This window comes from Mustela nivalis (assembly GCF_964662115.1).
Source record: "Mustela nivalis genome assembly, chromosome: 9".
NCBI classification, from domain to species: domain Eukaryota; kingdom Metazoa; phylum Chordata; class Mammalia; order Carnivora; family Mustelidae; genus Mustela; species Mustela nivalis.
In genome coordinates this window covers 12635227-12663091 of record NC_139028.1, presented here as the reverse complement: position 1 = coordinate 12663091, position 27865 = coordinate 12635227, and the positions used below count along the sequence as shown (strand labels likewise).

Below are 27865 nucleotides of genomic sequence, written 5' to 3'. Positions count from 1 at the left end.
TAGGAAGTTATTTGCCGTTTCTGTCTCATCTTCTCATGAGTATATAGTGGAATTTTCCAGAGGCTGCATTACATGTGACAGTGTCATTACTCTGGAGGCTATGAAATGTGTACTTGTATATTTTAGTGTTTTACCTCTTTCTGTTTTAATTTCTTTTTTATTTTTATTCTAAAAGATTTTATTTATTTATTTGACAGAGAGAGATCATAATTAGGCAGAGAGACAGGGGGAAGCAGGCTCTCCACTGAGCAGAAAGTCCGACGAGGGGCCCAATCCCAGGACCCTGAGATCATGACCCGAGCCAAAGGCAGAGGCTCAACCCACTGAGCCACTCAGGCACCCTTGTTTTAATTTCTGATAAAAAATATATCTGCATTGGGGCGCCTGGGTGGCTCAGTGGGTTAAGCCTCTGCCTTTGGCTCGGGTCACGATATCAGGGTCCTAGGATGGAGCCCCTCATCGGGCTCTCTGCTCAGCAGGGAACCTGCTTCCCTCTCTCTCTCTGCCTGCCTCTCTGCCTACTTGTGATCTCTGTTAAATAAATAAATAAAATCTTTAAAAAAATATATATATATAAAACTGCATAATCTCCCACAAAAGGTCCTCAAAAATATGTAAGAGAGTGAAGGTAAGGGGCAAATAGGGAAAAATTTGAGGCCATGTATTATTTTTACAGCATTATTAACAAAAAGAAAAGTGGACTGACTTGAGTTTCATTTCTCACCTGTAGCAGAGGTGAGAATAAATAACCATCATATAACTCGATAAAGGAGAGTCACTAGTGTTAATGAATAAATAGACCTCAAAGTATGTTATCATTTTTAAGAGTTACCCAAAAGAATTTTAATTCCAATTAGCATATATTAAATGGCAAATACAAATTGCAAACACTATGCTATTTACTGTCTAAGGAGCTGGTTCTGTTTTCCTGAGTTTTCTATGGAAAGATAGATTCAACATATACTATTACTTGAGAAAGAGTGAGACCCACAGCTGCATAAATATAATGTTCAAACTCTTCTTTCTAATAAATAGAGATGGGCACATAAGCAGATTTACCTTTTAGACTAGACTATTAATTATTTGTCTTTATTATAAACAGAGACAAATGCAAATGTAAAAATTTTCTTATTACTATTTGGACATAATTCAACTTCTATATTATTTATTCTATGATGTATGAATTTTAAATCTTACAGATATTAGTAATATAGAAACAGCATGCTTTATAGTGAATTCTCACATCTGACACAATATAGAACATAATATTCAGTGATAGGAAACACTAACCAAAAAAATACAATTCAAAGGATATAATATACTAATGGCTTAACAAGTAAATGCAGTCTAAACGGTGAGAGAAAAAGATCAGGGAAGAAAGTAAATCTATCATGCTTAAAAGCAAAATAGCAAACGTGCATATAAGAAATTTCTTTTTATATTATGCATATGAGAATTTGCCAGTGTTCTACATTCATCAGGACAGAAAATTTTGGGGTTCAACAGAGGAGCACTAAAAATATGAGCGAAAAGTCCTCTTTTTAAAAATTATTTAGAAACTGATTTGATTATTGCCACAATGAAAAAAAACAGAATCAAAGGAAACAGTTGGTAAAGCTCATCACACACATTTAGCCAATAATTTGAAGTAACCTCAGGGCCCAACATAGTGGAGTGAAATGGCAAAAGCAAACATTTGATTTCTATTGGTAGGTTATCAATCTCATTCATTAGATGAATACTTTAGGGGAATAAAAAGTTTGAATAATGCTTAAAAAAGAAATTCCATTTTAATAATTTCATGTATCATGACAGACTAGACCAATAGCTAAAAATTGTTCTTTTTTTTTTTTTTTAAGATTTTATTTATTTATTTGACCGAGAGATCACAAGTAGGCAGAGAGGCAGGCAGAGAGAGAGGATGAAGCAGGCTTCCCGCTGAGCAGAGAGCCCCATGCGGGGCTCGATCCCAGGACCCTGAGGTCATGACTTGAGCTGAAGGCAGAGGCTTAACCCCCCGAGCACTCCAGACACTCGAGAGAGAGAATCTTAAGCAGGTTCCACGCTCGGTGCAGAGTCTAATGTGGGGCTCAATCCCATGACCCTGAGATCATGACCTGAGCTGAAATCAAGAGTTAGATGCTCAAGTGACTGACAGCCAGGAACTCCTATTATTTTCTATTAAGTATGTGACTCCATCTTAAATTTTCACTTTATTATTAATGTGGTTAGAAAATGTTTAATAAAAATGTCCATGTGAATAACTTACATGAACAGTGCTATATGAACATAAAGTAATGTTATTCAGTTTCATCTCACCCTATATTTGAATGATTATAAAATCCATAAAATCTTTTTATACTTTAAGACTAAAAGCACTGATAATGGTCTCCTGTGTTTATAAATCAAAGCACTTAAACAATATGGCAATATATTACCAAAGTCTCTAAATCAAGGGTTGGCAAATTTTGTCTGTAAAGGGCCAGATAGTAAATATTTTAGGCTTTGGTTGCCAAATGGTCACTGTTGCAGTTACTTAATTTTGACATTGTAGTACAAAAGCAGCCACAGGTAGTACACACATCAATGAATGGACATATTCCAATAAAACTTCGTTTACAAAAATGGGTGGGAGGCAAGATTTGGCCCACAGGCTTTAGTTTGCTGACTTACTCTAAACAGTTTATGAACTAGGTAACAAGGGTATTATTACCCATTCTAAAAATGAAGCAGCCTAAGATCAGGCCTTAAACACAAACCATGGGGGCACCTGGGTGGCTCAGTGGGTGAGCCACCCAGGGTTTTCAGCTCACGTCATGATCCCAGGGTCCTGGGATCAAGTCCCGCATTGGGCTCTCTGCTCAGCAGGGAGCCTGCTTCCCTTCCTTTTTCTCTGCCTGCCTCTCTGCCTACTTGTGATCTCTGTCTGTCAAATAAATAAATATAAACACAAGCCACAGGCTAGCCTTTTGAAATACAAACGGGAACAAGACATGGTTTCTCCTCTGGGAGGTAGTGTAGTACAGTAGCGAGGAGCCCTTTCTAACACTTCACTGCCCGGCCTCATTTTCCTCACCTGAAAATGGGGATAATATCAGTATCTCACCACAAGGTTATTGTGACCATTAAGTGAAATAATGCTGCAAAACATTTACTGTGATGATTAATGTGTGCTAAATTCTCAATGTTTTATTATTATTGATTTTATTATCAGAATTGGGATTTGAATTGACTAAAGAAGAGAATAAAGATCCCATTCCTAAGCATTCTTGGGGAGACTAGAGAAGATTTCAAAATCGAATGAGTAAGGATTTTAAAAAGAGCTGACTTTTGCTGTGAGAATAATAGGTAATAGAGGGAATAACATAGGCAAATATCTGGGCATATGGGATACACAGCCTGTTGTGGTCAAGGTGAATGACAGAGCATGGTGGATACAGGGATACAGCTTGCAGTGATAGAAGGGGTCCTAAATGCCATGTTAAGATGCATGGGATTTCTTCTGTCAGATAGAGGGAATCTGAAGTTGTTTTTTTTTTTTTTTTAAAGATTTATTTATTTATTTATTTGTCAGAGAGAGAGAGAGAGAGAGAGAGATCATAATTAGGCAGAGCAGCAGGAAGAGAGAGAGGGGGAAATAGGCTCCCTGCTGGGCAGAGAGACTGATGTGGGGCTCGATCCCAGGACCCTGAGATCATGACCTGAGCTGAAGGCAGAGGCTTACCCCACTAAGTCACCCAGGTGCCTCTTAAGTTTTTAACCTAAGGGTTAACGTGACTAGATAATCCCTCCAGCAGTGTTTTAGAAGATGGAATGTAGGAAGCTAATACTTAGTGGCAGAATTATAAGGCTATTATAATAGCCCAAGTTGGAGATAATGTTAGAATAAGTTGGTGGACATAGGAAACATTCAAAAGCTATTTTGAGGGAGCTCTGTGGTTAAGGTTTAGTGATTTTGTAGACACATAGTATCTCCCCAATTAGATTGCAAGATTCTTGAGGGTAGAAAAGATACCTTTCCTCAGAGTGCTTAAGGCAGCAATGGAGAGCCCTGGCTTTATAACTTACTAGCTGTGTGGATCAGAACCTGGACTGAAATGCTTGTAGTTTGCTCAGCTGTAGATACCAACCATCACTTTGCTTAACTCTTATGGTTGTGCCAGTAAAAAATAACACATACAAACTCAAATCATGACCACAGATAAAAGTTATGTCATAAAAGTTCTTGACTTTTAGTATCTAATGAACCACAGTAATTCATGCATTCACTCATATTTGTTGAAAACCCACAATGTGCGGCATTAGTACAACAGATCAACTCAGACGGTGCACAGCAGGCACCAGGATGTCACTGATTCTGAAGGCATCACGGCCATTCTGAGGCATTCTTCAGTTGCCTGTGGCCACTCTGTTAAGTTTTCTACCACTTTTCTCTTTCATTCACCTCTTATTTCTCACCTTGAGGTCATTTTAATTGAACTTGACTACTTCTATCAGAAAACACGATAAAAAAGGCAATAACGGGAAATGAAGCTCAGCCAGTAGGTTAGCTAAATTTAAGCAGAGCAGAAAGGGAAGAAGAAAAACTACTTCTAAGAATGAGCCTTCTTTAAATTTCAGGGATTCATATCAGATATAGCACTAATTAGCAGAGACAAGTCATTTGTGTAAGTATTTACATACACAAAAGCACGGACTCCTTCACACAAAAATACAGCACTCTTTCACACAAAATTACAGCTCCTATTGACATTTTTTCAATGAAATAAAGTTAAGGCAGCTAAACAAATGTTTTCTTGCAATTTTGTTAGTGACTTTTTGTATTCTAGCAAAGGACAAGGAAGCATTCCATCCTAAAAAAGCATCTATTTTCAGGAGTAAATTTAGAAAATATTTCAGATGAATAGTTCTAAAGGTTGGGTCCTAATTTCTTAAACTCCAAATTCAGTGTTTTGGGGTCAAGTTTTATTGGTGTTTAATGATGCACATCAGATCATATAAGATATTTAAGTTTTTGCTTTGACAGCCATAAGTATTTACAAGTGCATATTGTTCTTCTAACAGTTTTAATAAACCAGATATAAACCTTAACCTCCTCTTCTGATACTCTCCAAGTTACATGAATAAATAATCAGCAATAAGATCTTAGGTAATTTCCCTAGAGGGCTATTGCTGAAGCAGAAACCAACTTCATCTTCTTTGATGTCTATTAAAAGTCATAAATGGAAATCCCAGGTCACTCTTTGACAAATGCTCTTCCTCCTACTGGCTTTCAATACAGTTAAATAGCCTAAACCTAAGCCAGAATGAGCATTCACAGAAATCACCTCTGATATTCTCTCAGATTAAAAAAAAAAAAGGCTTTACATTTAGCTTCCCACATGAATTTTCTAATGAAGAATTTACCTCCTACATCTGAACCAGCAAGCAAAGTAGGCTTTGCCAACCAGTTCCACACCCATATCTTATTCATCTTTGTACTCTCCCTCTTATAACAGTGTCTAGCACTTAGCTGGTGCTTGGCAATGCTTAGCTGACCTAAGAAAAGCACAGAAAGGTGTTCAAGGTCTAACCTTCAAAAGCATTTCTTCGTGTTGGGGGTTATCAGAATCATAGGGTTCTCTGCGCAGTTTTTCCACGTCTGCGATAAGGTTTCTGTAGCCAACTATTTGCAGAAGGCAAGCCTGAAGAGAGATTCCCAACCTAAGGTGTTTAAAAACAGAAGAAACACACATGAGGAAAAACAAAACATACATTTTGGCATTAGTTCACTTGATGGGTGCACAATAGGACTTTTCCATATTTATATAATATTGAGGAAATTGCTCATACGTGATGTATTTAATCAAAGCCCAGTTTCTCTTTTCTTTTTGTGGACATAGATCCATATTTAGTTTACTCAGAAAAATAAAGAATGCTACTTTTCCTGCATTGGTCTCACAACTACTTCTTACTTGAGTGGAGGAGGCATAGTTTCTTACTGAAGCTTCAAATGGGCAGTTGTAGAACTTGGCTGAAATTTGCCTTTTGTTCTGGCCTTTTCTTAAACCAAGTTGTAACAATATGGCTTAAAAAACAAGGGCTCTCTTTAATGCCAGTAACTTAAGTAAGATGTAGAAAATATAGGTGATAATGTGTGTGTGAAAGAGAGACCGCTCTCAGGGGCACAGTGGAAGGAAAATTTCAGAACAACAATATCGAAACAAATACAAGAAAACCTATGCTTGGGAGCATCCCTGACACATGAGGCAATGCCAAGAGAAAGAACTCACTACTTCATAAAATTTCTCATCACATTCTGAATGCTCTATTTGTCTGAATACTTTTTCCTATGTTGAAACAAAATTTGCTTTCCCTATTACCAAATAGTTCAAATTTTGTTCTCTGAGCAAATTTATTTCCAACTTCCTCTGCCATGACTACTTATTTTAAGATAGTGATTCTTTCTTCTAGTCTGATCTTCAGGCTTAAAAAAAAAATCCTGGATTCTTTCAGTTCCCTCTCATAGGACATGGGTTTCTCATGTTTTACTCTCTCGCTCAGTCTTCTCTGAATGTGTTCTGTTTGGATAACAGTCCCCTTAAAACGGGTCATCAGAACAGAAACAGTCTGGCAAGTGTGATACACAGAGGATCACTACTTCCTGTGATCTCAGTTTGTTTTTCTCCCCTACAACATAGCAGATAAAATAGGGTCTTTTCAATCACTCACATAACAACTTTATCAAGCAGGTGACTAAATAATCACCAAAATCCTTTTTTCATACAAGCTTCTGTCATGTAAATATTCTCCTGTACTTGTATGATGGCATTTTAAAATCTGAAGGTACTATTTCACATTTATGTGTTCCTGTTGTTTCTCTATAGCCATTCACTTTTGTGGCTTAAAGATACTTAAATGTTGGCAATTTCATATGATTCCACCCAGAGTTACTGTCCAATATGGTCCTACTCCCAATTCACACTAAATTTGAAGATTTTTGTTGTGGTGGTTATTATAATCATGACCATCTTTTTTTTTTTTTTTTTTTTTTTTTTTGAGGAGAAAATAAGATGTTTAGAGGTTAAGTCTAATGCTGGGAGTAATAGAGAATTACACATATTGAGCACAGGGTCAGATAGCCCAAATGCTAAACTTAAACTTAAACTGAATATTCAATTAAATGGCAGTGATAATTATCTGTTACCATAGCACCAAAAAACCAAATGAGATACTTAAATTTAGGAAAAGAATAGAGTGGCTCTGGTTACCCAGGGAATCACTGTATGACTGAGAAGAGAGTTGATATTGAGGAAGAGAGCAAGGGAAATAAAACAAGACGCAACAAGAGGGACCAATTCCATTTCCCCCCCATTTTTACTGTAGTAATTTTTCAAGTGCATACGCAGCACTTAAAAAATGTAATTAAAACAAAATGTGGTTAAAAATTATGGCAGCAGCCCAAGTGTCACCTATTGGTGAATGGATAAAGATGTGATATCTATGTATGTCTGTATAGATGTATATAGATATATACACATATATACACACACATACAATGGAATTTTAGTCATAAAAAAAGAATGAAATCTTGTTTTTTATAACAATGTGGACGAATCTAGAGAGTATGATGCTAAGTGAAGTAAGTCAGTCAGAGAAAGACAGATACCATATGATTTCACTCACTTGTGAACTCTAAGAAACAAAACAAACAAAAACAAAGGGGGAAAAAAAGAAACAAACCAAGACACAGACTTTCAACTACAGAGAAAACACTACTGGTCACCAGAAGGGAAGTGAGTAGGGGAATGGGGGACACAGGTTATGGGGATGAAGGAGGGCCCGTGCTGTGATGGGCACCATGGAATGTGAGGAAGTGTTGAGTCAGTATATGGTGCATCCGAAACTAGTATAACATTGTATGGTAACTATGCTGGTTAACGGTAGTAATGGGTTGATCAATTATAAAATATTTCCCCATAGCCTTCTCTTTTTCCTGATTTTTTTTCCAGAATATTATTTTCCTGATTTTTTTCCAGAAAATTATTTAATTTAAAAAAATTACATTTTGTCATGTCAGTCTAGAAAACACTGACATCCATATTGAGATGTAAAAACACAGTCTACTCCCTATAAGGGTTTTTTCTGCCCTGAAGGAAATCAAAAGAATAGATGGCAAGGAAATGCTTCTGAATGAAACATAAAACTTTCATAGAAGAGACAAAAAAGATTTACTATTAAATCTAATCCAATCTCCAAATACAATTGTGAGTCTAATATATCCCTCATGCCCAACTGCAGTCTTAAATTTTTGGCTCAACTTAATTTAAAATGAATTGCCTTATATCTTCCCAAAGAAATAAAGTATATGTCAGAGGTTTCAAAAAGACATTTACTGTATAATTAAATCACCCTTAATGACTGAATAAGGAAAAGACAGCTAATTAGCTGAAGTGTCTGCAGAAGAATGCTATAGAGACCATGCAGAAATGGAATTTTGTGATGAGCCCCAATTAGCTAGTACCCAGAATTCCTCCAAGAGACAGACCTATACAAAGTGCACTCTGAAGGGCCCTTCAACTACAGCTCCCTGTCTTTGGCAATTAAAAGCCTTTTTCAGAGATAACTTGAAGTTCTCGCCTATGCACATTTAAAAGACAGTTTGATTGTTACCTACCTAAACTGTCTCTAAATATATCTGCCTACGGGATTTATTCTACCCAAAATCCTTAGCCCAAAATTTTACTGAAAAACTCCTGCACCCAATGGAAAATATAAAGCTAATTTTAAACGTCATGTACATTGCCAAATGAATTTTAATATTTCCAAGATGAGATGACTAAATTACAAAGTTCTGAAGTCTTCAAATAAAAACCATCTCTCCCTCCCACACATGCCAGTCTTCTTGACAAGCAAGTAGGAACAGTCTCCAAGATTATCTGCCTGTCATAAACTGAAGGGATATTTTGGAAGGAGCAGAATCAGCTTAGGCACATTTACAACGTGAACATTTACTGTTCGTGTAAAACAGACATCACACGGAGCAACTGTGGATAAATGGGCTCCCTCGACTTCATCTTCTGATATCAGGGCATCCATCAGATTTCTTACTGCAGCTCAGAAGCATAAACATAAATGATAACAACTAGAGAGTTGCTGCTCTTTACAAATATGAAAAAGGCACCTTTTCTTTTTTAATCTTCACCTGAAAACCAAATACATTGCAGATGACTGTGACAGGGAGAGAGGGAGAGCACGCTAGTGAGCTCGGCATTATAGACACACTAAGTACATGCCGTGTGTTCTATGTTTACAACAGCATAAATGCATTCTTACTGTGGATTTATGTCGGGGTTAATTTTTTTCAGCTCCATGATGTCCTCTATAGTTTTCTCAATGGCGTCAGGGTGAACACTCACTGATGTCTGCAGCAGCTGGAAGACACGTTTCAGTCAGTTCCCTTGTCAAGAGCATCAGTGGCTTGAGTAGGGTCTTAGATGGGGCTTCGAGTATTCGCTTAGAGCTTCTAAATGAGACTAAATTAGAACTAAACTAAAAACAAAAATTGGTTTCATATTTGAATTCTAGTAAATTAGACATTTTCACAATAGGGGAGGTAGTGCAGTTTTCCTGATTAAGGTAATTAACGTAAAACAGAAATACATGAGTTTGTTTTTTTTTAACTGTTTTCATCTTTTTCAAGCTATTTATATTGAAATATTATTTTATTTTTCTTATCCGATATACATGGTTTCTTTGTTAATGGGCAGTATGCCTATGACTAAGTGAAGTACATGGAGGATATAGTCTTAAGGTTGCCAAAATTATAATATTCAAGAATCTTGAAAAAAGACCCCAGATTTTCTCTCTCATATGGATGCTTAACTGTTAAATGAGCTAGTGCAGTAGCTTCTCTGATTTTCTTGGGAGATCTTGAGTATAAAGTTCAATGATTTGGATATTAAAGAAATGCCAGAGAGTTAACATTGCTCTTAGTTTCAAGGACTATTCATTCTGTGATTTGGAAAGTATATTAAAAAGGATTAATTCAACAACAAAGTCATAAGTGCATCATAAATCTGCCTAGAAATCACATACAGTAGCTGCTCTCATGTCAAAAGTAGAGTGAATTGCGATGGGCAAACCACTCTTTCTTCTCAGCTTGCACAGCCATTGGTATATTTTTCTTCCTTAAAATGTTCATTTTTTGACATTGGAGATAAGCCTCCAAGTGAAAAGTTGCTGTAAAATACAGAAATAATTTTACTTACTTTACTTTTTGAATCCCTCAGTGATGTTTCTGTAAAATTAAGAACAATTTAAAAAAGTCATTCAAAAATTTTCCTCTACAAGTGGTTTAAAATTATTATATACAGATAGAACACACTATGCCAACAATCGCACCAAACTTAAATTTTGCTTACTTCTTTGTTTTCATGCTTACCGATTTTCATGGTTCTGGAAGCCCCAGGCTTGGTATTGTAACAGATCCGTTGCAATTCACATCTTCCAGTCAGCTTCCTCATGACAAATTTTAGGCAGCGCCACAAAAATTTACAGTAAAAATACAGGCACACCTGGAACAACATTCTGTCAAAGACAAAAGACAGCACCCTTCCACTAGAAGTCTGGAAGAGAACAGAAAGCAGCCACCACCAGCAGGAAAAGCCCAAAAGAAAATCAACCATTAGACTTCTGGATTTACAAGCATATTTCATTTTTCTAATCCCATGTTATTTTATTTGGTGAATCTATAAAACCCATTATTGGGAGGGAAGCCCAAGGTCTGTGAAGGTGCACCACCGCTGCCAGCAACTCCGGAATGCTCTGTTCTAGTATATTTGATATTCCAAAAACTGAGGTCATGTGAGGCTCAGCCAAGAATCCTTTCTTTTCGTACTTTTGCCTAAAAACATTTTAAAAATAAATTAGTACCTTGAAGACAGTATCCTTGTATATTAGAAGTTGCCTGTCCCTTAGTCTTGGGGAAGAACATGCTGTGGCCACTCTCGTCTTCTGCCTCTGTAGACAGCCTCTCAGCTAGCCTTGGTCCATTTCCAGGCCCTCCTTAGTGCTTTGCAGGGGAGTGGGGGCACTATTTTTATTCTTCCCTTGCTCTCATTCTTTCCCTCCTTCTCTCTGCCTTCCTTTAGGCACTGTTGTCCCCCTAGAGGACTTGCTTGTGTAGCAGTCTTCTCTGATGCCCAGTCCCTCCACTTCTTGGGCTTGCCAGAAGACCTCCTCATCAGTTCATTGAACAAATGGATTGACCTTTAGTTTTCCAACATTCCCTGATTCAACCTTCCCCAAACTGCACCTCTTGACAAGTTTGTTCTTGGCTCCTGCTAACAAAGTTTTTTTTTGTAGCACCCTCTATCTCACTCCAGTAATTCAACAAACTATGAAATGCATAGTCGCCAGTCATGTACTTACAACATCTTTGGCACTGACTTTTATTTTTAATATGTGAGTGTCTTCTACTTCACAGTACTGCTTAGAGTCTCAGAATGACTCAGGCTACACCAGTAAAGAGGACTTCTCATCTAGGAACTTATATTCAACCCATCTTCTATTCCTACTATGGATTCCTAAGAGGCAGATTTCTTTATATAACTTCTTATTGGTGTCATTTCTAAAAGAGGTTTCTTTTTCACCAATATTCACTAATTCCCTCCAACTCTAACATAAGGTGATCCAGGGTCACTCAGATTAATGAGAGTAGTTAACTAATAGCCTTAATCATGTGATCCATCTATGAATATGAACCAACACTTGGATTGTGTTCCTTTGCTTAATTGCTCTGGCCCTAATATCTTGGACAGCCTGTGTTAAAAATAAAAATTCTAATAGGCTTATTTGTACAAGGGCATGGGATCTATATCATATAAATGCAAAGGGAATGGAGGAAACAGTAAGTAACCAAACTGCTACACTAAGATAACAGAATGGAATCCTTTGTAGGCAACAAAATTATGTTCTAGAAGATCTAATAATATGAGAAAATGTCATAATATGCTTAACAAATATAAAAAAATTAGAAAGAAACACATATGAAATGATCTCTTTTTTCTTAAAAAAAAAAAAAAATCTAATGGCAGGGCACCTGGGTGACTCAGTTGGTTTAATATCTGACTCTTGAATTCAGCTCCGGTCATAATCTCAGGGTCTTGAGAATGAGCCCTGTGCCAGGCTCCGTGCTGGACATGGGGTCTGCTTAAGATTCTCTCTCCCTCTCCCTCTGTCCCTCCCCACCTCTCTCTCGAAAGAAAAAAAAATTGTGAGGTATGAACAAGGAGAAAAAGATGCAGGATATACAACAAAAATGTTAATAGTGGTATTTCTAGGTAGAAGAATTATGAGAAATTTTAATTTTCATTTTTGACTAAGTGTATTTTCCTTTTTGTATAAGTACATTTTATTTTATTTAAGAAAAAAGGCTATAACAATTAAAATGTATAAAATGATCACCAAAAGCCATTACAAAAGTGCATATAAAATATCTATGTGAAGTCAGATTCTGCTGAAAGACAAAAAATGGATTTACTATCTCATAAAGTCTGATATTCAACTATTTTAGTCAAATACATCCTAAAATGTATTAGGAGGTTATCAGGTTCCTTCCCACCCCGAAAAAGGTAACTTAAAAATAAATTTGGAGGAACACTTTTTTAGAAAAGATTTTATTTATTTATTTGAGAGAGAGAATGTGTGCACAAGTAGGGAGAGGGGCAGAGGGAGAAGCAGTCACCCGCTGAGCAAGGAGCCCAATGTGGGACTTGATCCCAGGAGGACTTGATCCCAGAACCCTGGGTTCATGACCTCAGTTGAGGGCAGACTCTTAAGCAGCTGAGCCACCCAGGGGCCCCAGAAGAACATTTTAATTAGATGAGTGAGAAATTTAGTAAACTTCAACTTTCTCTCTTGGAAAAAATTTTGTTTTTCCATCTAGTAGATAGCTGTGCCAGAAGAAAAGATTGAGCAATATCTTTGTTAACTGGTCACCCGCCAAGTGGGAATGATATTACAGGTTAGCTTTATGCCTGTTACTAAGTTGAGGGTAAAAGCTTTCCATGATCTGTCCTTATGGTGCCTGTGTCGTTTGCTTAGCACAGGGGCCACCTCTGCAGATGAAGCCTCTTCAGTTCATGTTTCAGGACTCTCAGGACAATCAGGTTCTTGTAGTACCAAATCTTCCTAGACTGAAGGGTTCTGATTATTGTTTAAGGAGTATCTTTGTATTTACTCTACTTAAGTACAAACCATCAGACCATTTTACAGCTTAAATTAAACTAGAAACTTTCCCCTCATGCAGCTTCTCCATCAGATAGATCCATACAACAAAGATGTGGCTTGAGGCCTAGAAGTGTCCTCCTAGGGCCAGGAGATGTCCAGGTGTACCGGGGCTTCTAGCCCATCTATAATTTCTCCCACTGGCCTCTTTGCACATGAGAAGAAAATGCCTGGGGAACTGTTTTACATTAAGACAGCCTTACATAAAAGGAGAGAAAAGACATCAAGTTCTGTTTGCTTTTCTCTTTTCTTTTTGTCCACTTCCCTGAGGATGTTCCTGTTGTCAAAGACAGAGAGACCTAGTGGAAATGTCCAGTGAGGGGTTCGAGATGCTGCACCATCCCTCTGGGCTCATCTCGGAAGTGTACGGCATCCCTCTCACACTGTCACAGAAACACTGCCACAGACTGTGCCCAGGAAATGCCCATTCACTTGCAGAGTGACATTTATATACTGCTTCTTTATTCTGTAATTTCTGGGTCAGTTGTCCTGATAATATTAATTATTAAGAATATTATTTTATTATTTTTCCTAATGGGCCCAAATACCCACAAATATTTCACTAAAATGCCAGCTCGCTATGCTAGGCACTATGTTTTCTTGCTTTGCTGGGTACTTTGTGTGTTTTTTTCAAGCCAGAGCATCAGATCAAACAATGTTTTGACAGATATAATTTATTTTTGCATTTAGATCATAAAACTAAGGCATGGTCAGAGGTGGAAACACCAGTGTTGCCCTTTACTTTGGAAACCTTGTTTTGATGACAGTGACAATATCCAACTTGCTTTCTCATGAAAGAGCCAGATCAGCAAAGCCTCCTTATGAGCGGCTCAGGATGGCTGTTCTTTACCATAAAGTGTTGCCAGGGGCTAACTTTTTAAGTTTTTGAATGTGTTTAAGTCCCTAAGTTGTAAAGTTTATGAAAAAAAGTTGAAGGTCCAGAGGAGAATAAACATGATTAAATGTCTTGGGAGAAATTTAGGAGAATATTTTGTCATGTTTACCCTGAAAAGGAAGAAATGAAGAAAATGGACCATGAAATGTTCTTAAGTTGATTAGTGGTTGGTTTGGGAGGAAGGAAGGAAGGAAGGAAGGAAGGTCCTCTTCTTAGAGAAAGAATTATAGCCACACCCTCTTTACCACCTGAATTCTATTAAGGGGTTTTATAATTCTGCTTGGTCTGTCTTCCTGGTATAAATCACCAAAATGAGAGGCTTACTTTTAATTAGGGGAATCTTTTGCTTTTTTCCTTTATAACATTAGACTTATTTTCTTAGTTCTGATGGAAGATTCTCAACTCATTACTGAAAAGATCTACATTTGGTAGGAACAACAGTAACATTCTCAAGAGTACTAGGAGAAAATACTGATCACTATCCCATGTTTAATAATCCCATGCATAGACAGCAATTTCTGTTTGTTTCTCTCTTTTTTTTAATCACAGTATTTTGATAGTGTTCCAGAAGGACTTATTGTGGCTTCCTAACACAATGCCTTGCACAAACACTGAGAGAAACTGATTTAATAATTAGAACTACTTATACATGTTTTATTTCCAACATTTTCTGTTACAACTGTTTATTAATATGCTGCTGAGTAAGGTTTATGGAGAGTTCATAGCAGTGTTTTTCCACAAGGCAGTTATGATCACTTCTATTATTTAACATTCATTCTCTGGCTTGAACCAGAATAGCCATCCAGTGTTAATTATTCAAAATGGATCATATCTCTAACACCAAATAAAAGCGAGCTCCTGTCTTGTGGTGCTTTGTTAGAAGAATCCACACAGCAGGGATGGGGCCTCTGAAATGGGAGAATCACCCAGAACCATGCAGCCCCCTGCCTGCGGGGTGGGGGTGGGGTACCTGTAGTGCAACACTACTCCAGCATCTTAAATTTGTTACTGACGTCTTCGTTTGGAATAATAAGAGAAAAGTGGCTTATTTTGAACAGTTTCAGTGAGTTTGCTAATGAAACTTAATTCTTGCTTGAAGAAAGCCTGTAATAAATAAGAAGTACACTACTGGTGAGGAAGGATACATACAAAATAATCACAGTTCTTGGTTCAAACTACAGTTTCCTAAATGAAACATTTTCCATCTAAGTGGCCATAAAGAACAAATATTTTAATATTTGTGGTTTCCAGCATTTCATGCATTTTCTGAAATGATATTTAAAAAAAATTTAGTTGTTCTATTGGGAGTTCCTAATTAGGGGCACTGGAAATCGGTTGGGAATTAACTTCATTAGGGGTTTGGCCTTGTAAATGGGCCCCTGTGTAGAATGAGCTAGCTACTACTAAGATAGGCTGGACAGGACCTGATGCATGAACTGATACTATGATATCACAAAGAACCGTTTGTGGGCCTCTGGAAGGACAAGAGTGTTTCCCCCACCGAGCCACGGTGAGGCCCTGTCCTGTGCCCTGGGCATGAAGATCGCACTGCCTTTGAAAAGTAGTGATATAAATTTATCATGGATTGACACCATTCCACATTCTATTGCTGGAACAAAGGGCACTATTTTTACATTCTAGGGAAATTTTATCTGAGGACTTAGAGAGCAGTAGCTGACAGAGGGATAACTAAAACAATAAATAAATTTATGGTTTATCCTTTTCATTTCAAAGAAAGGAGGCACAGGCTTATTTTGATTTATTGATGATTCCCTACTCTACTAAAAAATGATGCTTAAATACATACATTTTATAAGATTTATTTTTAAAATTCAGATTTTTTGTTTTACTAGTTGGAGAATACTTTCATTGACTTATTTATAAGGGAATCAGCAAACACATTTTGACATTTGAAAAGTATTTTTTAAAAAGAAACAAAAAAAGAAGTATTTAAACATAATCTCAAATATAAAGTTTTATTGTAAATAAAAATATTTTTAAAAGAACCCAAATTAACCAAATCTATAAATAAAGTCATAATCCAGAGTGGGCCTCAAAATCTTCTAGAAGGCATATAAGGAGTGGGCCTGTTACTGTTAGAGATTCATTTCATGGAGAATGTTCTCAGTATTATGAATATTTTAATTTCTGTTGAGTAAAAGACTTGGAGTAGCTGAAGGAAGGAGATTTGAAATGAATTGGGGAGAAAAATGAAAAGTGATCATTGACATGTAATTTACTTATTCCTTCACTAAACTGAATGAGTACAAAATGAGAAGTTGTGTAGTACAGAATGGGGTGGGGGGTTATGACAGAGGGAAGAGGTAGATCAGAGCCAAAAACTTAGTGTCACTGCAAATCCCATGCCACCCTTGTCCACAAAGAACTTACAGTCTAGTAAAAAAAAAAATGACGGTAAAAACAAAAACAGTGTGGTAATTCTATAAAAGAAATGGCCCAGAGTGTTAGAGAGACAGAGGAGAGAAAGTACCTTCCTCTGAGATTGGACAGGGAAGCCAGCCTCTGCCACCTGATTCTCTTAACAAGGAGACAGAAACAACATGGAAAATCAGCATGCCTTCCTCCCTTCATACAATAGTTCAGTGAATGAAATTCAAACCAATACTTATTGAGGGTCCCTGGCTTTCATTTATCCTGCTGATGCTCTGGAGGAAGAGCTTCCTGAACAGTGAAGTGGCTGGAAAGTCGGCCTTGAAAAGCTGAGGACGTTGGTTGGTGCTGAGTAGAAATACTGCCTGATTAAATAGGGAAGTGTCTGGAAGCCTGACTTCCATTCTGGCCATTTGCCACCATGAGCTGTGTGACTTTGGACAAGCTACTTTGCTTCTCTGGGTCTTTGCCCTCTCATCCGTCAGGTGAAGGGAATGGACTAGCTTTCTGGCTCTAAGAGAAAACTAGACACAAGGAAGGCAAAATGAGTTTTCATCAGACTCTCCCTTCTCTTCAGGTCCCACTGTAGGTCTGGCTGAAAAGGTCGCCATGCTCCTGGGCTGTGTTACGCTGGTCCTGCAAAGATCTCTGAGAACTGCCCCGAGTTTATCTTTGCCACTTCTCTTTCCCTCACCCTAACAAAGGTCTACAGCCAATAAACCTGGACCAGCTGCTGCTTATGGCAGCTGGTCATGCTTTCCCAGGCTGTGTTCCTTCCCAGCGGCTTCTCCACTCCCCCAGCCTCTGACGTGAGTCCTCCCTCGCCTCAGTCCCACCTCAGCGAAGCCTTCCCTGAAAACTCCTGCCACAAAATACCAATGGCATGTCGTGAGCACATTGCCGCTTACGCCAGAGTTTTCTATGTGTGGGCCTCACCTCTGGAGCAAGTAGTAGGTTTGCAGCAGAGGTCCCCTCATATTCGCTTTTGTGTCACCCAGCACCTCACAGCAGGCACAGAGTGAGGATGTAACCTGGTGCAAAAACGATGAGAGAAAGCTCTGGAGGTCAGACAGGCCTGCCTTCAAATATCTGCGCCCCTGATGAGTTATGTAACTTTGCTAAGTCCTCTTGCCTTGCTCTGCACAAAGGGATAGTAACCCCTACTTTGTTACAATTGTTATAAAGAGAAAATAAAAATTTAAAATGTGGATACTTCTGGAATTAGTAGCGATAAGTGCCTACTAAATGAAAACGGTGGACTGAGATATTGAGTTGAATGACTTAAAAAAACACTTTACAGATATTTTTGCTAATTGGAAGCCTTTATTTACCTAATGATAACAGTAAAATACTCTCCCCCCTTTCATTGCCTTATAGCCAGGAACTGGTTATAACTTTGTTCTATTTCTCAAAATTTCTCCCATGGAGGTGTGAGTGTGACAGATGCTTTCCTTCACTTTCTTCTGCCAGAGGAGGAAGGTACGCAGTGAAGTCTATGGCCAAGAAAGTGAGATCCTGAGGCTGGCATAGTTGGAAGCAATTGTTTACATGGAAGTGACTTAGAAGATTCCTTTTGTTAGAAAATTTCATAATGTTCTGATAACTGTAAAAAATATAATTTCAATAAAAAAAATCCTAGCATGGGAAAAGATCTTGGTACAAGTTTTAAGCCATCCCTATTATATACATCAACTTAATTAAAACTAATGAGATATATAAACTAAACCCTAAGCTTTAGTTCTATGTGGGGCTCAAGACGTGCTCTCTCCTTTTCTGGTCATGTATATAAATACAATTTCTTCTGCATTTTATCTTTGTATTCCCTTCATGCAGACCATGGCTAAAGTCACTAGATGACTACAGGCTACTTATACAGTATCCTGTATCTACTCTTAATTGCAAATATACCCTTCAGCTTGGTGTATTAATCCTGTGACATTTATTTCTAATATTTCATGTAATTTTTTAATCAAATATTTTCTCCACTCTGCTATGCTCTGAACAGCTATGCCATTAATACACTCATGTCAGTTACACTGATGGCAGAAGTGAGCTAGAAAGAGCAGAGTGTGTAGTCCTGTCACTTAACTAGGGATTAAAATCCATTCTTTCCCCCAACCTGGTTTAAGATTAACCTCATTTCTTCTGGAGCTGTAAATGAAGCATTTCATTCTAGAGCAACTCAGAGGCTGACAGATTAATGACTCTGTGGGCTTTTAAATAATACTGAATTCTTCTCAGAATCAACTCCTTATTCTGCATAATGTATTTGCTGAGCTCAGGAATAAACACCTAATTTTTTCAGGCTGTGTTTACATAACCTCCTCTTTGGTTCAAATGAAAAGATTGCTGAAATTGTCCCACATCTGTTCAAAGGGACTACAGGGGGGAAAAAGGCAATTTAAATGACCCGATAGAGCTTGTAATTCAGGGTAATTCTCCTTGCCCTCTTATCCTTCCGATTCCATAAACACCAACGTATACTGAGTATATACTCATAATGTATATATAAAAAGCACATAATGTATATATAATAAAAAGCATTAAAAACACCAACATATAATGACTATACATACATTATAATTTAATAAAAAAGCATTAAAAACACAAACTAGGGCCAAAGCAATAGTCAACTTGGGACAGTGATTGAGTTTCCTTTTATTATTTCAAAACCAGTGGTCAATGAAAATCCTCATTTTCTTTCTTGATATGTAATCTGTTACCCTATCTTCTGTTTCATATTTAAATGATTGATGTCAAATAATATTTATAAAATATATGTCTTGAGTTGGAAGAGAAGGATTTGTATCAGAACATGGAACTGACTGGGATGTGCTAGTTCTGTTCTTGGTGCTGGCATTTGGGAAGTCACAGCAGGTTTTTACCAGATTGGCTCTTAATCTCAAGTACAAATTAATTACAAAAATCTTCTCATCCCTACTAGATATAGTGTTGTAGCTATTCGGCTTAGTAGAAGACTAACAGAAACAAATGCTACTATTTCTCCTAAAATGGCTGGTTGTGAGGCTGCTCAAGTTTTTCTAAATGAAGTCTTTGAAGAGGAAACCCAGTAATAAGAATCTTGCCCCAGACTTTACCACTAGCATCTCCCCCTTTTCGAAAGGAGACCCTGACCTCTAAGTTTCACCTAACACTAAAACCTTCTGCAACTAAAAGACACCATGTTTACATTCCGGAGGGATTAAAAAATACCAATTTTTCATGAACGTGTGAGTAAATTGATGGGTTAATTACCATGGCAACCACAATCGTGTCAGATCAGTATTTTGCTGGCAGATGTCCTAGTGATTTTTCAAATATTGTCCTTTTACACAGCTAAGACAAACAGGCTAAGAAATATTCTGTACAATAAAAAAAGCTAATTCCTGTAAATGGTTTAACAGTGACCTCCTGAGAACTTTCTGTAATTCTAAAACCAGTAGCCCCACCAAAACACAGTGATTCCCCCACAAACTGATCTAGGTGTTCCACACACAGTGATGCAACCAACATCAGTGAGAAAAAGAAAATCTTAAATGGCCGCCACTAAAAGAATGAAATCACTTCCTAAAAGAAGTGAGCTGACTAATTATTTGCTTAGAGAAAACAGCCACAGCAAGGGGCAAGAATATGTAATAAAGGTAGGCTATCCTGAGAAAAAGAAACTCAATATTCTGGAAAGTATGTTATTGTTTTCTAACTTTGGGGACCAGAATAACTCTCTTTTATAATATTTTAATATGTAAAATTTCTCTGGGAATTTCATTAATAGATTGTGAATGGCCATCAAATACCCTTAAAAATAATTATAATTATAATTCCAGTCAGATGGCTTTCAGAACAATACAATATCACCATAGAATACACCAGCATATATGTTACTCTACACAGCACAATTATTTATTTATTTATTTATTTATTTATTTATTTGACAGACAGAGATCACAAGTAGGCAGAGAGGCAGGCAGAGAAAGAGGAGGAAGCAGGCTCCCTGCTGAGCAGAGAGCCCAATGCGTGCCTCTATCCCAGGACCCTGGAATCATGACCTGAGCCGAAGGCAGAGGCTTTAACCCACTGAGCCACCCAGGCGCCCTACACAGCACAATCTTGAGGGAACCAACAATTTATGCAGACTTCAGAGGCATCAAGGAGGCAGGAAGAGCAAAAGCTTAGAATATGAATGTGTGTGTGTGTGTGTGTGTGTGTGTGTGTGAAATATATACATTTTTACCATAAATGCATAAAATATATACATTTTTTTTTACCAAAAAGGAATGTTTGAAAATGCCCATATGAATGGCCAACCAACCAAAATCTAAATTAAAGAATATTTAAAATTACTTTTTCCAGGAAAATGATTCCACACAAATTACACTGATTCCTTGACTACTTCGCTGATTCCTTAAACCTTGACCTTAAGGCTTTAGAAGACACATGGCATCCAGGTTGTCCAAAGTACACCTACCCCATGCTTTCGTGCCTGTGCTCTTTATGATCTCTGGTAATCTCCTACTGTAAGTGCTCTCTTAACATCAGTATTCAGATAGGGCAGCAGAGGAAACTTGTGACCAAATTATTCCTAGCCAAAATACAGTGCTATTTTATGCAATTCTAAGAGATCTGGTTATAGGATTACAAATAGTGAACAGAACTGTTTTTCTAACTCAGAAGGAAGTTTCTCCATTTTAGAGGGCTCAACCAGGGAACCATAAGTACTTACCTCAGGAAGTGCTTCATTGTGCCTGTTTTGATTATCTAGGTGTTGTCCAAACTATCCTCAAGTAATTGCTTCCAAATTTGCCTTTGTCAGAGTAAGTGTAAGCTGTGGAAAGAAATTTAATATATTTACTATTAATACTAGGCATCCCAAACCTAAGATAACTGCTTACCTTAGTAAGCAGATAACATGCTCTGCACCCAGAACATGATCAGCTGGACTGCTCACATAGCACTGCAGTCCAGTGGATGGAGATTACAGCCAAAGGCTTTCACTTTATCATTGCATAATTAGTCTCTCATTGTCAGTCCCTTGCTGGAGAAAGAATTCATTTCATAAGCAATCTCTTTAGTAGTAAGGGTTTTCTCTGTTTTGCTTATTATTCCTATATTTTGAAGAATAGTATTTTTAAGAAAAATAGTAATGAAGAATCATGAAATTAACTATCCTAATTTCTAGATATCTGGTGGTCTTAAATCTGGCAGCCTCAACTTTCCAGAAGTACAACTCAAAAATAACTAAAAGCAACTGGTAATGTCTTTAAGCTAAAAATTAGATGTGAGGGACGCCTGGGTGGCTCAGTTCATTGAGCGGCTGCCTTCGGCTCAGGTCATGATCCCAGCGTCCTGGGATGGAGTCCCACATCGGGCTCCTTGTTCTGTAGGGACCCTGTTTCTCCCTCTGCCATTCTGTCTGCCTGTGCTCGCTTGCTCTCTCTCTCTCTCTGACAAATAAATAAATAAAATCTTAAAAAAAAAATTAGATGTGAAAGAGCCAAGTACTCCAAATGTATGAATGTTATGTCCCCACCCCCCTCCCCTTTTGTCACTTTGAACAAAACAGTAACATTTTCTATTTGCCTAGCACTTTCCAGTTTATAGTTGGCTTTTGCAAAGTCTATGGGCTATTGGTCTTCTTCCTCCTGACACGGAGGTTGCCAGAAGCTGCCTACAAAGCAGCAGGTTGGGACAAGATGGAAAGCTACAAACTAGAGAAAAGAGAGTGACTGGAGGTGACTGAGAGATGGAACCCCAGTATGTAGGAGTGATGTGAGGAGCTGAGGGTGCAGACACATGGCTCGGGGTACAGACACCACTACCAACCAGCACAGCCCACGAGGGGGGCAGCTCAGCCCACATAAAGGCCAGGTTTTTCCTTTAATAAATATGCTTCTGTAACTGTTCCACCAAAGCTTGAAAAAGAGTATCTATACCTCAAGATTGTGGTTGCTTCTGGGAGGCAAGGAAGGGGTCAGGACTGGGGAAAAGGCCTTTGGGGAAAATTGGCCTTCGACTTCATGTTTTACTTTTTACATATATCTGAAGCAAAACAAAGGGAAAAAAAACATCTGCTTATTTTGGGTGGTGGGAAGATATATTAGTCTTTGTGCTTTTGTGGCTTTTAAAAATGAATCATGTTTTGTATTAAAAAAGTGTTGGTACCTACCCAGAGCCCAGACTGTGGTTTTGAAATAGTTTACAATGAAGGGAATCGGACCCCTTGAAGAAATGGCTGATTCTAGGTCTCGGCCTGGGAATACACAAGGTGGGCCTGAAGTGTCTTGTGCCAGAAAGAGGGAGTGCTTGAAAGACAATCAGCGATGTGTCAAATAAACCCAGGAGCCAACTGAAAAAGTTCTTGATGGACAAAGCTGTAACTATTTAAGTACAAAAAAATAAAGTAGTATTGGATTATTGCCCAAAGTAGAAAATAAATATCTATGATTGCATACTGAAATAAATAAGGAATATATATGTCTCTAATACAAATGAATTCCAAATAATTTATGTGGACACTCTGGCTTCAAGGAGGTGGAGCCTAACTCCTAACCCCTTGAATGTAGGCTGGACATAGTGACCTCCTGACTACAAAATGGAAAGGGGGGAAATGAGTAACCCTGTACTAAAGAAACCTGGCAGATACTACCTCAGCTAGGAGGAGATCAAGGTTAACATCACAGCGGTAAGTCATACTGACGCTCTGTACCCTTGATATGAGGTGATAGAAATGGCACTTTACCTCTGTGGTCTTCCTCCTCCAAACTCATAATCTGGTCTAATCATGAGGAAAACATCAGATAAGTTCTTACTGAGGGATATTCCACAAAATACCCAGTCAGTATCCCTCATAATTCTCGAGATCACCGAAAAGAAGGGAAGTCTCAGAAACTGTTCAAGGCCAAGAGGTACCTAGGGAGGAATGGGTACTAAATGGAATGTGGTTCCTGGATGGGATACTGAAACAGAAAAAGGACATTTTGGTTAAAAACTAAGGAAATCTGGGAGCACCTGGCTGGCTAATTTGGAGAAGCATGTGACACTTGATCTTGGAGATGATGAGTTCAAAGCCCACACTGGGTGTAGAGATTACTAAAAAAATAAGTAAATGTAAAAAAAAAAAAAAAAACTATGGAAATCTGAATAGCATGGCTTTAGTTAATAATTAGGTATTAACGTTGCTCTATTGTGACAAATGTATCACATTAATTAAGATGTTGACAGTAGGGAAAACTGGGTGCCAGTGCAAGGGAACTCTTTGTGTTGCAACTTTTCTCTAAATCTAAAACTATACTAAAATTTAAAAGAAATGTTAGTACCTACTCTGCTCTAGACACAAGAGTTAGGTACTAGGGATACAGGGTGAACAGGATACAGTGGGCATGGGTTCCATCCATCTCCTTGAGGGAGAGAAAAGAGAAGATGAGAGAAACAAATTGGTGCTTAACCACAGTATTACAAGTGGGAAGAGCTGCTGTGCTCACGAGCATGGGAGCTGCATGCCTCCCATGTAGGGTCGGGGCAGACAGCACATGCAAGGACCTAGAAGCAGAGGGGAAATGTTCTCTATGACGTAGCTGTGTTCGGTGAGCGGGACCGGTAAAAAGGGATGGCAACATATGGAAAGGCAAGAAAGCCTCAGAAGGCTTCGTAAGCAATATTAAAAACTTTTGAACCTCGATCCCATGAGCCTGGGAAACTACTGAAAGTTTTCAGACTGAGATGTGACATGACCAGACTTCTAGTTTTAAAAAATCTATTCTGATTGTAGTGTGGAGAATGAGTGCGATTGTGTTAGAATTGTAGGTAAGGGCACCATTTAGAGTGTTGTTACAACAATCCAGGTGGAGATACTTAGTGGCCAAAGAAGGCAACGCACACAGAAGTGTGGTGTATTTGAGAGACATTTAGAATGTAAAATTTTTGTTAATTTGCTGGTTAGGGAACATTGAAGGAAAAGGAGTCATCAGACATTATGCCTGTCCCTATGGCTAGATAGCAGAATCTTCCATTAAGATATGGAATTCTGGGGGGAGGGGGTTTGGGAGAAGGGGGTGGGATTATGGACATTGGGGAGGGTATGTGCTTTAGTGAGTGCTGTGAAGTGTGTAAACCTGGTGATTCACAGACCTGTACCCCTGGGGATAAAAATATATGTTTATAAAAAATAAAAAATTATAAATTAAAAAAAAAAGATATGGAATTCTGGAGATGCAGATCTAAGCGTCTAGGTGTATTTGGAGGTGTTCGAGGTATTCTGAACTTGCAGGGTCAAGTGGTGGTGTGGATATCCATGGATCTGAAAGTCAGGAGAGAAATTCTGGAAGATCTGGACTTCCTCAGCATATAGATGGTAATTAAAACCGCAATCCAGAAGGAAATTCTAAATAAATAGTGTATACAATATTTCTTGCTCAAAACAATTTTTCTTTGTCATTAGGTTAATAAAGTAGAACTTTACTACTAAGGCAATAAAGAATGAAATACATTTCAGAAATGTTTTATCAAGATAAAAATAATTATATTCTTAAATGGTTTAATTTGTTATCTAGAAAACTGGTTTATCTAAAAAATAAATTTCATAATGATGTGGGATAAGTGAAGGAATACTTCAGCTTCCTGCTATCTACATGAGTATTCCTGAATCTATCCATTCAAACAAAACAAAACATAACAGAACCTTTTTGAATTCTTATATGCTAGCATTGTGCTGGGTGGTATAACATAGTTTAATACTGCAAGGGAGTTTTACTATTTAAGGGGAATTTCAGCAAATATGGCAGAGTGTGCATGGTAGTTAAGAGCATAAGTGTTAGAGACAAAGAGTTCATATCTGGGATCTACCACTTGCCAACTGGCTTTAGACAAGTTGTTTAACCTCTCTAGGATTTAGTTTTCTCCCTGGTGGATGGAGAGAGAAATTATAACTACCTTGTAGGGTTGTACTAAGGATTGAATGAACCAAAGCTTATAAGGTGCTTAGCATAGTGACAGGTGTACAATATGGACTAAATGAGTTGGTACTAGTTGTTAGTATCAGTATTTTATCCTTCTTACTAAAGACTCTTCTAAAATAAAAGGTCATTTTGTCAAGGGAAGAATCACTGAAGAGACTATTTAGATAAATGCTGATATGTTGTGACCTAAACCGGGACACTGACAGTGGTGGTGGAGAGAAGTGAACAGAAGTGGAACATGTTCAGAAGGTAGCATCACCTGGACTTACTGGTTGGATGGGAAAAGTGAAGGAATGGAAAATAACAATTAGTTCCAATTATCTGTCCCCCAAACAGGAAACAAAGACAGCAATTAGTTCTAATTATCTGTCCCCCAAAGAGGAGACACCAAAAATGGCTTTGGGTGGAAAGCCTGTATGAATGCTGTTTAACTCAGTGCTTAGTGGATATTCATTCAGTAGCTTCTTTAAATGTTTCCTTAAAAAAAAATTACTGCTTACTAAGTTTTTAAAATCTGGCTTTGTTTTAAAGGAGGCACAAATTTGTCAATGTCCTAGTTGCTGTTAACTAGACAATCTAGTTAAGGTAGGAACATGAACAAATAGTGTGCAAAATATGACACTCCGAGCAACTGTGATTTAAAAAAAAAAAAAAAAAAAAAGTCGCCTTCCCCCTAAGTGGCGCTGAGTTAATCTATCCCTTTGTGGCCAAAGCAACATTTTTTCAAGTGCTGGGCAGGGCCAGAGTTCAGGGAGAATTTGCAGCTGCTTCTGGTCTGCACAGCATTTTAACAAAATGGTAGGCCGGATAGATTTTCAAGTATTTTACACACCAGCCTGTTGACCTTAACTCAGCTAAGTCACTTGGCCTTGTTTGTATCTGTCTCACTACTTGAAGTGAGAGTTCAACTATTTGTTTAATTCAGATTTGTTTAATTATTAACTATTTGTTTAATTCAGATTTATTCAGGTATTATTTATATAAAGTTCACCCTTTTCTGGTCAGACATGAACTCTAATGCCACCTGCTTCGCTGCATGCAGGGACAATGTGGGAACTGCTCTTGGGTCTTCTCTTCCCTCAAACTTCCTCTCTAGAGGGGCTTTTAACCAGGTGGACATCAAATTCCCCATTTTAAATCTCTCCTTTTGTTCTGAAGTGATGTGCTTCCTGTTTCTTTCCCCTCTGGACTCCATGCTCCTTTAGGGCACTGGGGAAGTCCCAGGGCCCGATACAATGCCAGGCACATTGGGGGCTCAGAAGGGATTTGTTGGAACGAACTCTGCACTCTTTTAGAGCAATGCCATTCTTTAATAGCACTCTTCCATAGTAGCACCAATAAAACAAATGAAAAATCTCCCCACTGGAAGAAAAAGAAAACCCTGCAGATTTTTTTAAACTAAAATAAAAAATATGATCATAACGTGGGTTTCCTGATCCTGCTAGTTTATCTGCAGTGATTCCTCTCCACGTGTATGAGTCTGCTACCCAGACCTGTTCCAAAGGGAAGGATCAAATGACTGTGTTTGATGCATCAGACACCTCTGAGATCAGTTGACACTTCAGTGCTGTGTGTGGGGTTATGTCCCCTTTGTACTTTTTTTTTCCAGCTGGGAGGAAAGGGGAAGCAGGCGTGTGTCTTCGTTTGAGAACTCATCCTCTCACCTGGTATCAGGGAACCTGCCCTGCCTCCTTTGAGTGAGAAGCCCCCTAAGGCTCTTTGTAGAGTCTCCCAGGGTAACCCTACCTCTTAGAAACCAATCTATCTATTGAGCATCCCAGGGAATGAATTAGACACTCAACTAGAGGGAAAGAAAGTCCTTTCCATAAAATCATAATCCCCAGTGAGACTAAAAAATCGATGTTGTATGTAGCTTTTCAAATTCTGACTAAATCCTCTATAACAACCAAAATGCTTGTGGACGCAAAATGTTTATATGCAATTAAAAGACAATCTACAAAGCAAACAGTGTTCTGCTCTCATAGCTTGCCTAATTTGGGATTATCCTAGTTTTTTTTTTTTTAAGTTCTATGGAACACATTTTAAAAAGTAAAATTTAATTTACATATTTAGCCTCAGCCTAAAGTTTTGTGAATAATACCTAATATTTCTGAAGTGCTTTCTCATATGCCAGGCAATATTCTATGAGCTTTGTTTATAGTAACTTAACAGTCATCCTATGAAGTGAATTATAATTATTATCTCCATTTTACAGTTGGGGAAATTGAGACACAGAGAGGTTAAGCAACCTTCCACAGTCACACAGCTGCTACTGGCAGAGCTGGGATTCAAAGCCTTGCAGCCTGGCTCCTGAGGCATTGCTATTAATTACTTCCCTGTGCTGCCTCTGGAAGCCACT

At 38.0% G+C, this 27865-nt stretch overlaps 1 protein-coding gene across 7 annotated transcripts in view; it reads right to left on the bottom strand.

Moving 5' to 3' along the window:
- The window catches only part of ELMOD1 (ELMO domain containing 1), a 61703-nt gene that overhangs the window by 17995 nt on the left and 15843 nt on the right, over positions 1–27865 (bottom strand). For 2 of the 7 annotated variants that reach the window (XM_082682770.1, XM_082682768.1), the window contains exons 2-6: positions 21276–21377; positions 10424–10607; positions 10251–10279; positions 9316–9413; positions 5574–5703 (exon numbers count right to left, since the gene is read on the bottom strand). In XM_082682770.1, the coding sequence (XP_082538896.1) occupies positions 5574–5703; positions 9316–9413; positions 10251–10279; positions 10424–10568 (402 nt within the window). In that variant the 5' untranslated portion in view covers positions 10569–10607; positions 21276–21377. Of the gene's footprint in view, positions 1–5573; positions 5704–9315; positions 9414–10250; positions 10280–10423; positions 10886–15134; positions 15269–21275; positions 21378–27865 lie in introns of all 7 variants that reach the window. The other 5 variants (XM_082682765.1, XM_082682769.1, XM_082682766.1 and 2 more) reach the window with 4 other exon arrangements.